Genomic DNA, 12889 nt, shown 5'->3' with positions numbered 1-12889 from the left:
ATCTCGTACAGCGCTTGACTTTATTCGCGTGTTAATGACACAGTAATTACAACCGTCGCAGTTTGTCTGCACGTGTAATTACGCCCCCATTGTAACCGCGCAATTAGATGAGTATCCCTGCTTTATAACCTAAGGCGTCGAGTCGTGCAAATCCAATTTGAATTTGTATGGAGCGAGCGTTTTGCCCGCTCGTTTGAGCCGCGCTAAAGACCCAGGGATATATGCGCGGCTAATCCTCGCCGTGTTAAAACCGCTGTTCCTCTTTAAGAGGGGAAAAAAAAATATTTAGACATGGAGGATTCTCAAGAGAGAGAGAGAGAGAGAGAGAGGCAGTAAAGTATAGCCAGGAGCCAAGAGGTGGGAGTGGGGGGCTTAGGGGTAGGGGTGGGTAGTGGGTGGGGGAGGGGGTTTAAAGAGGTACATGTAAGGAGGACTTCTCCTGCTTTAGGCCTGACACGCGTGAAGAAAAGCCTCTTGTATGTTCTTTGACATGCTTTGCCTGAACGCTGGCTGGAGAAAGTGTCTCCTCGGCGTGTGTGAGACGTGTGGGTTTTGTGGTGGTGCTATTTGCAATTAGCAAGCTAACGAGACGATTTAAAGGTAGGATTAGGTCCTCCAGTTTAGTCTGTTGCCTAAACACCGTGTAGCCCAGGGGTGCCCAATACGTCGATCGCGATCGACCGGTCGATCGCGAAGGTGGTGTGGCAGATCGCATGGCATTGAGTTTTTTTTTTTTTTTTTTTTTTTTCCCCACTGTTTCCACTGTTTTTCCACTGTTTTTCCACTGTTCCACTGTTTTCCACTGTATACTCAGTGTATATATATATATAAATAAATATGTTTGGTAGATCACTTTGACTTGGTCATTTTAAAAGTAGCTCCCAAGCTGAAAAAGTGTGGGCACCCCTGGTGTAGCCCTATCCATACAGCATGTCATCTCCATGCTAATGTTTCTTTTTTTAATACTTTTTTTTTTTTAAACCATAGAACATTCGGTTTAAGCGAGAACAAAAAATAACAACGGAACAAACAAAAAATTCCCCCGCTGTTATTTTTTTGTTCTCGCTTAAACCAAATGTTTTATGGTCACTCAAGATTCTCTGGAAGACTTTTTGGATTAAAACTCGTTATATTTGGATTGATCGAAATGTCTACGGAGCAAATGGATGCGGAACTTACTTCCGGGGGGCAAATGACATCACGAAAAGTCACGTGCCTGTTGAGCTCTATAGAACCCGGGTCTCCGCGGCGGTGGTAGGCGCGTGCTTTTACCTCCACACTACCAGACAACCTCTTCCATGCAATCTGTTTGAATCCAGAGAATCTGAGAGAAATAACGCCACAGTCAAGACAACCCAGCAACAACTAAACAAGATGGACGTCAAGGCAATTAAAATGCAACTACTCTTTTGTTTGGTTGACATAAATAAAGAAATGTCGTTGAATAGGAACGCACGTTCAAGGTTTACCGCCGAGTCTAGTTGAAGTACAGAAGGTCCTTAAAGGACATCTCTGACAGAGGCCTTTGTTTTTAGTTTCTTTTATTTCTCTCTTCTCTCTCTCTCTCTCTCTCTCTCTCTCTCTCTCTCCCTCTCTCTCTCTATCTTTCTCTCTATCTCTCTCCTTCTCTATCTCTCTCTCCTCTCTCTCTCTCTCCCTCTCTCTATCTCTCTCTCTATCTCTCTCCTTCTCTATCTCTCTCTCCTCTCTCTCTCTCTCTCTCTCCTTCTCTATCTCTCTCCTCTCTCTCTCTTGCCCTCATTGCTCTCAAACAAGTGTGGTGTCAAAGACAGAATAATAATAATAATAATAATAATAATAATACATCAGATTTATATAGAAAAGAATAAAGGAATAAGAAAGGTGAGAGAGAAATGTAGTTCAGAAGTGGTGGAGTTGACCTTCTCTCACAGTTGAGATGTTATTGTTGATGACTATCATTCAAGTTGAACTCTAAATTGCTGTAGGTATAGGTGGCGGGGCAGAGGGGCGGGCATATTGTGCACGCGCACACACACACATGCACGCACACACACACACACACGCACACGCACGCACGCACGCACGCACACACACACACACACACACACACACGCACGCACGCACGCACGCACGCACGCACACACACACACACACACGCACGCGCACGCACGCACACACACACACACGCGCACCCACACACATGCACGCACGCACACACACACGCACGCACGCACGCACGCACGCACGCACACACACACACACACACACACACACACACACACACACACAGAGTTACTAGCTCATCTTCGCTATAGGCAAAAATTTAAAGTGTGACATATTAAGAGTAACACAAAGGTAGAGTCAACCACATCCTGTTCACTTAAGAAGACACCAACACACGTGTGTGTGCGCGCTCACACGTGCGCACACACACACACACACACACACACACACACACACACACACACACACACACACACCACCCACACACATCACCCACACACACAAACACACACACACACACCCACCCACACACACTACACCCACACACATACACACACCACCCACGCACACACACACACACACACACACACACACAGGAAAAGCACGACACCTTTCTCCACATGAGATTCAGACACATTTTTCTTCTCACACATCAAAGCTTCTAATTTGAGCGTCCCTGAGCTCCAGACTGAAGCACGTTGTGTAAGTTGTGAAGAAAGACTCAAGTTTAAGACGGCTTCGCTACATCTGATTACCAGCAGGGGGAGAGAGAAAAAAACAAGTAGCAAAACAAGCAAAATATTTAAGATTTAAAAGTCAAATCAGTTTTCCTTCGCCATTCTTTTCAACACAATCAGATTACATTCACATTCATATAGGCCTATTATTCTATTATATTCCATTCTATTATTCTATTATATTCTACTCATCTATTTTCCACCTTTGGCCATTGCTCTCTAGCAGTAGGCTACTGTGTGACATGCTACTGTGTGACATGCTACTGTGTGACATGCTACTGAGTGACATGCTACTGTGTGACATGCTACTATGTGACATGCTACTGTGTGACATGCTAACTGTGTGACATGCTAACTGTGTGACATGCTACTGTGTGACATGCTACTATGTGACATGCTACTGTACTGTGTGACATGCTAACTGTGTGACATGCTAACTGTGTGACATGCTACTGTGTGACATGCTACTGTGTGACATGCTACTGTGTGACATGCTACTATGTGACATGCTACTGTGTGACATGCTACTGTGTGACATGCTACAGTGTGACATGCTACAGTGTGACATGCTACACTGAAAGCTGTGCAGCATCAGTGGGAGGACAGGCTTTCAGATATGACAGTACGAGATACTGCAGACAGACAGACAGCTTCAACAGGGCCGCTGTATCAAACACTGGAGGCTTTGAACACTGGGCCACGGCGAAGACACACTACCTACCTACACACACACACGCACACACACGCACGCGCACGCACACACACACACACACACACACACAAACACACACACACAAGCAGACACACACTCACTTACACATAGAGAACACTCCCTGGAGCAGGCAGGGGGTCTCCAAAGTCAACATTAAGGCCTGGTGAAGGCGGTGGGAGGTAGCTGGCATGATTCCCACCCCACACACACACACACACACACACACACATACACACACAGCGTGCACGTATGCAGACACACACACACACACAGACACACACACACACACACACACACACACACACACACACACACACCATCCATTAAAGAGGAGAGAATCAGGGGTGTTCACCTGTGTCTCGCACTCGATCACAGGGAGACGCGGGGAGGGAGAGAGCGGGTGGAGGGAGAGAGCGGGTGGAGGGAGAGAGCGGGTGGAGGGAGAGAGCGGGTGGAGGGAGAGAGCGGGTGGTGTTACACAACACAGGTAGCAAGAGAAAGACTAATATATTGTGGGCAAAAACATTAAAGTACGGATACGTCATTGCCAGAAACTGAAAGCTCTCCTGTAACTCCTGTTTACACTTCCTGTTTGGTGCTGTAAAGTCACCACCATTTGTGCTGTAAAGTAAGATCCCTTTGTGCTGTAAAGTCACCTCCCTTTGTGCTGTAAAGTCACCTCCCTTTGTGCTGTAAAGTCACCTCCCTTTGTGCTGTAAAGTCACCTTCCTTTGTGCTGTAAAGTAACCTCCCTTTGTGCTGTAAAGTAACCTCCCTTTGTACTGTAAAGTCACCTTCCTTTGTGGCGTCATGGACGTTTTCTTTTTGCAGTAAAGTAAGCTCCCTTTGTGCAGTAAAGTAAGCTCCCTTTGTGCAGTAAAGTAAGCTCCCTTTGTGCTGTAAAGTAAGCTCCCTTTGTGCTGTAAAGTAAGCTCCCTTTGTGCTGTAAAGTGAGCTCCCTTTGTGCTGTAAAGTAACCTCCCTTTGTGCTGTAAATTAACCTCCCTTTGTGCTGTAAAGTAACCTCCCTTTGTGCTGTAAAGTAACCTCCCTTTGTGCTGTAAATTAACCTCCCTTTGTGCTGGAAAGTAAGCTCCCTTTGTGCTGGAAAGTAAGCTCCCTTTGTGCTGTAAAGTAAGCTCCCTTTGTGCTGTAAAGTCACCTCCCTTTGTGCTGGAAAGTCACCTCCCTTTGTGCTGGAAAGCAATCCAGGAGATTTCATGCCAAATCCCACCCAGTGGCACATGATGAAACATGCAGTCTTCCATTCATCTGACTTATTTATTTACATTAATTATACTAATCTCTCAAAGTTACTGTGGCAATGATTTATTCATGTTTGGGGACAAGGAAGTTTGGGGACAAGACAACGTATATGAGTGCACAGTATATGAAGGGTTAATTTCAAAATATATATCTATATCTATACATCTATATATATATACTGTATATATATATATATATATATATATATATATATATGTCTGTGTGTGTGTGTGTGTGTGTGTGTGTGTGTGTGTGTGTGTGTGTGTGCGTGCGTGCGTGTGTGTGAATGTATATACATGTACTTCGCACTATCAATGGTCTGGATGCGCTACAGTATTGTTAACTCACGCCGATTGTGCCATACCCGCATAATACCGTTGAACACAGCATGTGATAAGTTCAATACATATTCCATGTTGTGAGTGTAAATGGTACAGTAGGCTATTTATGTTTTATTGTTCTTACTTACACAGATCAGCAAAAAAACTTCTCACAGAGATTTCTTTCTCTCAGAAATGTTATAGATCGATAGATACATAAATAGATCAGCGTTTCTCAGGGCTGTAAGAGTTGCAAGAGAATCATAAATCCGTACATACATGTATGTGTAATTATAGGAACAGAATCATACTTGTATGAACATATAAGTACAATTTGCTGATAAATGACTGACAGAAAGGGCCCAAAACAAATCAACAATATATTATATGGCATGCTATGGAGTAATTTTGAAGTAAATGTACAGTATGCTTATTTTGTTTGACTTTGATTTTCATTACATTTGATGAAAATGTTGAGACAAACGCAGCTGAATAGGTTTTATCCAGAGACAATATTCTACTAACCATTTTATCATCACTGATAAACAGAAGTGGCTCCAATCCTGCTGAAACATCTCAATCCATCATCTTTTTTCCCTTTATTCTTTTTTATATTTGATGGTGAATACTATATGTGTTACACTTGTCAATTTATTATTTATTATTTTAATTCATATTTTATTTTATTTTATTTTTATTTTATTAGAATCACACACTGGATGTAAATACTTCTGAAGTTGCTGGAACGCCACGAGCTGTACTCATCAGATTCAAAGTGCTCGAGTCAAAAGAGAGAGACAGGGTGAGATGCAGGGAGAGAGAGATAGAGAGAGAGAGAGAGAGAGAGAGAGGGAGAGAGAGAGAAACTTCCAGCATTAAAATTCAGAAGATAATTACATCCGCTACACCCCCACCCTGTTGAGAAAGTGTTATGTTTAATAGTCTCTATAAAGAAAATAGGTTTTTATCTCGCTCTCATTTTCATTAATTCCTAATTGGGGTGGGGGTTGTCTGTTATTATTTCTTAGATTAAAATAAACACAGCCCGTCCCATGTTCAAACCCATCACACTACACGGGCATGATAAGGACTTCATGCCTCTATGAATAAATAAACAATTTCATCTCCACTGGTGGAATTAAGTTGCTTACAGCCTTAAGCTAAGCCACTCTGATTTAGATTTCTATTTATTTATATTTTCCTCTCAAAAGACTTAAAAGCACATCCCCGCTTTCGCAAATGAAGTTCAGCCATTTTTTGACCTGCTTTATATGTATATCTTTAATTAGTGTCTTGTTTAGCTTAAACCGGCTGATTATCGCATAGTCGTGACCTAATTACCGCGCGCGCATCTTAGTGGCGACGTGGCGCCCCGAGGAGCCAGCGAAAGTTACCTTTCAAAACTTGTGTAATCATTAGCAACGAGCCCCCCCTTAATCCTACTAAACATACACTTTATCTAGCGCCGGCTGGTCTGTGTTTGCTGGCTAAGAGGAGGGGAGGGGTGTGTTTGTCTCCGACGTGTTTATCAAAGATGTGTTTTAATCCAGGGTATATGCAATTAATTATGAATTAAATACCCTTTAAGACCTTTTTTAAGACCGTTTCAATATATTTTAGGACCGCAACGCCACTTCTGTCATATCAGCGATAGGGGTGTAAATGGCATGTTTCATCACGATACGATATTATATCGATTCTTTGGACAACGATACGATATTTGCTGTTATCACAAAGTCTACCACGATACTATTTTTTAATTCAATTCAGGGGTCTGCGATCGATATGAGACGATATCATTATGCCCATTTAACCCAATCAGCTACAAAATAATTCCTTATAATACCTCTCAAATGGCGGTTAAGAATTTTTTATACTTTTTAGGGCCTTATTTTTCCCTAAATTGATTTATCAACTTTTAATGCTTTTCAAGACCCCACAGATACCCTGTAAACGCTGTGGTTAAAAGGAGTCCATCCCCACACGTCTCCTTCTGCAGGGATGTTGTGCTGCTAACCTGCAGCTGTAACGGTGAAGCAAGACTCTCCCTGGTTGGTGTTCTCAGAGTATATTGAGTTCCTAGTTGGTGTTCTCAGAGTATATTGAGTTCCTAGTTGGTGTTCTCAGAGTATATTGAGTTCCTAGTTGGTGTTCTCAGAGTATATTGAGTTCCTAGTTGGTGTTCTCAGAGTATATTGAGTTCCTAGTTGGTGTTCTCAGAGTATATTGAGTTCCTAGTTGGTGTTCTCAGAATATATTGAGTTCCTAGTTGGTGTTCTCAGAGTATACTGAGTTCCTAGTTGGTGTTCTCAGAGTATACTGAGTTCCTAGTTGGTGTTCTCAGAGTATACTGAGTTCCTAGTTGGTGTTCTCAGAGTATACTGAGTTCCTAGTTGGTGTTCTCAGAGTATATTGTGTTCCTAGTTGGTGTTCTCAGAGTATATTGTGTTCCTAGTTGGTGTTATCAGAGTATATTGAGTTCCTAGTTGGTGTTCTCAGAGTATATTGACTTCCTAGTTGGTGTTCTCAGAGTATATTGACTTCCTAGTTGGTGTTCTCAGAGTATATTGACTTCCTAGTTGGTGTTCTCAGAGTATACTGAGTTCCTAGTTGGTGTTCTCAGAGTATATTGAGTTCCTAGTTGGTGTTATCAGAGTATATTGTGTTCCTAGTTGGTGTTATCAGAGTATATTGAGTTCCTAGTTGGTGTTCTCAGAGTATATTGAGTTCCTAGTTGGTGTTCTCAGAGTATATTGACTTCTGTATGGCCTAATGTCACCGACAACAAACAGGCCGTCCTCACAAGGAAAAGCACATCATCGGTCGATTTTGAAGCGGGTTAAAATTACCGATGTTTACGAATGCGACCTCTTGTGGTCGTGTACGTAAGTGCATGTGTGCAGTGCATACACCAGAGTCGGTAGCTGTAACCAGGAAGTAGCGGCGACCTCTGGCGACCATAACAACAGTCTGATATTGAAGTTGCTCGCTGAGAAGTCAGGGAGAAGGGGCGGGATTGGTGGACTGGTAGCTTCCTCGTCGTTAATAGACCCGGTTCACCTCCCGATGTGTTTCGTTTGTAACCATAACCCAAACCCAGAACATGAACCTTAACCAAGTTGTCTTCTTTGCCTAAACATAACCGACGTGACATTTTTCAAGTTAACCGATGCAAGGCGTATCACCTGCGCGCACCATTTGCCTCATGTCGTTTGGGGAGTCATTGGAAATCAACTTGTTGTCTTTTCGGTATGAGGACATGTTTGTTTTTTTGTGTGTAAAATTGTTGTCCTGCCCTCTGTAGAAAGAGTGCACATACCTGAATGTGTATTTAGTATGGCCTCTTCTCTGAAAACAGAGAGAGAGAGAGAGAGAGTGTGTGTGTGTGTGTGTGTGTGTGTGTGTGTGTGTGTGTGTGTGAAGGGTCCTGTATAAGCAGACCTCTCTGCGAGGCGGTTTGATGGGTATTTGAACAAAGGCGTTAAGTATCTGAGTAATGTTCGGAATGTGCGGCTGTGATTCGTTGGTGGGTATTTTTTTGTGGGCTTTTTTTCATTCCCTTTTGAAGAGAGAGATTTGATCACACACACACCCCCCCCCCCCCCCCCCCCAACACACACACACACACGCACACGCACACTAATACAATTTTAGTGCTTCTTAGTGAAAAGTAAGAAGGTAGGATTGTAAGATTGTGAGAAAAAAATGAATGAATATCATCTATCAAAAAAGGAAAAATAATACCGTGTATGTCAGGAGATAAAATGCAGATCCCTTTGTCCACAGACAAAAAACACAAGTGGTCATCGTGATGTTGTAATGTTCTTGTCTTACCTGATGCTGGTGAGGACGGGTGCGGGCTGTCGTCCTGGACGCTGCCCGTCTGAGAGTGGCCTCCCCCGGCTCCGCTCTCCTCCGTCACGTTGGAGGAGCCCGGGGTGGTGGAGCGGCTGATGGACTGGGACTCCGGGTCGCTGGCCGAGCCGCGGCGCTCCTCCAAGCCCTGCTGCTGCTGCTGCTGCTGCTGCTGCTGCTGCTGCTGCTGCTGCAGCGCCTCCTCCAGGCCTCTCCTCTCCTTGCTGTGCACTCTGGAGTGGACCACCATCTGGTGGTAGGTTCTGAACGCCCGGCCGCAGTCGGGGCACTCGGTGGGCTTCTCCTTCAGGCTGGAGAGGCCGTAGTCCAGGCCGTGGCTTCCCAAAGCGGCCAGGCCTCCGGTGGCCCCGGTGACCCCGCTGTGGTGAGACAGGAAGTCACGGTGGCCGTCGTAGCCTCCGCCCACCTCCTCCTTCAGGGTCATCATGGCACCGCCCGTGGCCTTGGATCCCTGCAGGGCCTCAGAGAGCTGCTTCTGCTTGGAGCTCTCCGTGGAAGCCATCATGGAGTAGTCATGTTTCTCCTTGGAGAAGGAGGCCATGGCCCCAGCAGCACCGCCGCCCATCTCATCTTCCTGCCCGTGGGGCATATGGTGCTGATGTTGCTGCTGCTGCTGCTGCTCCTTGGGCATGAAAGCGCGGTCCATAGCCATGCCACGTGCCATGATCTGCCAGGCCTGGTAGCTATTCAGGGTGTCCATCTCTGCCACCTTAGCGGCTGCCTGGAGGCGCTCCATGCAGCTGGACTTCAGCGGTGGCACCAGGTTGAGGCAACCCAGGAGCGAGCGCTTCTCATTCTCGCCCAGCCCGTGGCCCATCCCTGCTGCCATGGGCCCCAGCAGCTTCCCCAACATCTCCTTCTCCTTCATTGCTATCCCGGCTTTAGCCAGCATCTGGTGCTGCTCACTCATGAGGCCCTGTTTGTCTGGTGAGAGGAAGCCTCCCTGCAGACAGGAGATGTATCGGGAGTAGAGGTTGGCGTGAGCCTCCTGGGCCAGGCTACTCATGCTGTTGATTGAAACCATGTCCTGCTCGCTGGGTTGCGGTGGCTTGTTTTTGATGGCCAGCTTGTTGAGATGCACCTTCATGTGGTTCTTGAGGAACCACGGTTCCTTGAAGCGGCGGCCACAGATTTGGCAGCAGTGTTCGAAGGAGTCCTTGTGCTTGCGCATGTGGCCCTTGAGGAACCAGGCTTGGCTGAACACCTGGCTGCACACCTCGCAGCGGAACTCGTTGACGGGCTTCTCGCCACCGGCGCCGCTGCCGCCCTGGCCCTGTGTGTTCTCGGCCGTGATGTGGGCCTTCTCCACGTGACTGATCAGGTCCTCTTCCTGGGAGGCAGCAAACTCGCACAGAGTGCATTTGTAGGGCTTGTGGAGGATACGGATGTGGCGGTCCAGCTCCTCGCGCTTTTTGAACTTCCCTTTGCAGAAGGTGCAGCGGAAGCCTGTGGTCGGGTTGAGGGACTGTTCGTCCTGGGTGCCGGCCGGCTTGGGTGAAGACGAGGGCTGGGAGAGGGAGTCCGGGGTGCCCAGGCCCGAGGGGCTGAGGAGGCCACAGGCCGAGCCTGGCTGCTGTTGCTGGGGGTTAGTGGTGCTCAGGTTCACGTGGGGCTGGTGGTGGGGTAAGGGTTGGCTCGTCTGCAGAAGACCTCCGCTGCCTCTCATCTGCTTGTCTCTCAGGATGGCCCTCTCCTCGAGCTCGTGCAGCAGCCGGTTTTCTTCCCGGACGCGGCCGCGCCCCTTACCCAGGTTCCCCAGCTTGTGGGTGCGGAGGTGGATCTTCAGGTTGCCCTTCTGGGCCGCTCGGTGGTCACAGTAGGGACACTTGAAGGGCTTCTCCCCCGTGTGCGTGCGCATGTGCAACGACAGGATGCTGTTGAAACGGAAGCGCTTGCCGCACAGCGGGCACGGGTACTTCCTGTTCTTGCGCGCGTCGTCTTCGATGTCGTTCATCTGGGACATGATGCCCAGGTTCTGGCCGTTGAGGAACTGCTGCAGGTCGACGCGCCCGTTCAGCCCGCTCAGCGCGCCCGCGTCAATGTCTCGGTTGAGCTGGTTGGCTAATAGCGCCATCTGGCTGCTGATGGGTTGGCTGGCGAGCGCCGCGTGGTGGGTCTTCTCGTCCAGCGGGGTGGCCGCCTTCTCCTCGGGGATCTGTTGGGGGCGGTGCAAGTCGGGGAAGGCGTGGCCTAGCTGGGCCGTCAGCTGGTGCAGCTTTTGGCTGATGGGGTAGCGGCCATTTAGCACCGCGCTGCTCAGATGGGCGTCAGTGTCAGGCACTGCCGATGACACACCAAGGCACAAACTTGAGTCCTCCATCCTGTAACAGAAGAAAGACAGACAGAGAAAGACACGTCACGGTTTGCTTTTTAATATGTATTCCGACGAATAAACCCATTATAATAAGATGGTGCATTTCAAAAGAATACGTCTTAGTGGGAGTGAGTGTGTGTCATTCTGATTAAAAATACAATACGATCTGACCACATGTTCAATATTAATGTTTTGGTTCACTTAGGAAAATGACACTCATGCTGTGTCATTGAGATCAAATGAAATTCTGCTTTTTTGATTTTTCACAGCAGCACTGTGTGAATTGTCAGAGCCGAGGGCTCGGAGTGAAACTGTGACTCGTCGTCAGAACTTTCTTCTAAATGTAACAGCACCATGTTGGAGAGCGACTCTGTAAACACAGCGAGCGGCGTATAATTAAGCTACTTGTGCCCAACCTATCAGAATTCCTCCAATTACACGCCTTAATGAAACGCAGCGACGGCATTGTCGTCAAGCCAACGCAATGCGACAATTATGATATTAACAATAGCACTTAAAACCAAGGGGTTACTCCAGTAAACACAACTGTCTTATCTCGGTGCCGCGACACTTGTCTTGGCGTAATATTCCATTAAAGAGCTACACTACATTTGATGTGAATCACTTTGCTCTCTCTCTCTCTCTCTCTCTCTCTCTCTCTCTCTCTCTCTCTCTCTCTCTCTCTCTCTCTCTACCTCACTCTCTCTCCCTCTCACCCTCCCTCACACACTCTCTCTACCTCTCTTATGCTTTCCAAGATGGAGAAAACAACAGTTGGTTGTATTGAAATGGTTCCCAATGCATCAGAAGACTATAAAGACTATAAGGCCGTGTGTCCATATAGCTTCTTTTCCTAAGCTCCAGTGTCTTTTTTCAGTTGTTTCCAATGAGGGGGAGAGCGTATGCGGGCGCACACGGACGTCTAGAGAAAATTTTCAGAAAGACGCTGGTGTCGGGTGCTGCTTTTCTGGCAACTAATCATATGGAGAAACTATCACAACAGAGACAGAAAGGCTCAATTGTGGGAGCAGATTGGCTAGACACTTGATATTTCTGGTGAGTGTTGAGCTAAATCGCTGTATGTGTGTTGCTAGCTAATGTTAGCTGTCAGCTATCAAGCTAGCTACCGCACTGAGCTAACGTTACTTTCAGACTGCTTCCTTGCATGTTTAACTGTCAGGAAAAGAAGCTATATGGACACACAGCCTAAGACTATAAAGCATGGATTTTTTTTTTTTTTAATGGGTAAGCACCAGTGTTGGGCAAGTTCCTTTCTAAATGTAATATACTACATATCACTAGTTACTCTCATTTGAAAGTAATAAGTTACTTTACAATATTACTGTCTGTGTAGAGTAACTCATTACTTATATAACACTACTTTTGCATTACTTTCACGAAAATAACAGCAGCAGCAGAATGACATCGGTGCTCCGGAACCATCCCGAAAAAGAATTTAAACCGCCTTGGAGTCAGTGTAAACCATCCAAAATTCTAAACGTTATCCTTTTCCTTTGTTATTGTCATCTATAGTGGATATTTGCATAAAAACACACAGTTTGACACAAAGTACCTGGTATAATATTACTGAAATCCTATAAGTAATAAGTTATATTACTGAGTTACTGCTAAAAGTAATATATTACATGTAATATGTTACTTTTGTAATGAGTTACCC

The 12889-nt window shown here is 46.2% G+C and overlaps 1 protein-coding gene across 1 annotated transcript in view; it reads right to left on the bottom strand.

The window, feature by feature from the left end:
* Nucleotides 1–11217, bottom strand: part of znf536 (zinc finger protein 536) — a gene marked incomplete at its 5' end in the record, with an annotated part of 110110 nt that extends 98893 nt beyond the window's left edge. The window contains one exon of the mRNA XM_083662412.1: nucleotides 8856–11217. Within this exon, the coding sequence (XP_083518538.1) occupies nucleotides 8856–11217 (2362 nt within the window). The remainder of the gene's footprint in view (nucleotides 1–8855) is intronic.
* Nucleotides 11218–12889: the final 1672 nt, after the last annotated feature.

This window comes from Poromitra crassiceps, assembly GCF_964638095.1.
Source record: "Poromitra crassiceps genome assembly, chromosome: 28".
In the NCBI taxonomy this organism is placed as follows: Eukaryota; Metazoa; Chordata; class Actinopteri; order Beryciformes; family Melamphaidae; genus Poromitra; species Poromitra crassiceps.
The sequence above is the reverse complement of the archived record's forward strand: the minus strand, read 5'-3'. Positions and strand labels throughout refer to the sequence as shown.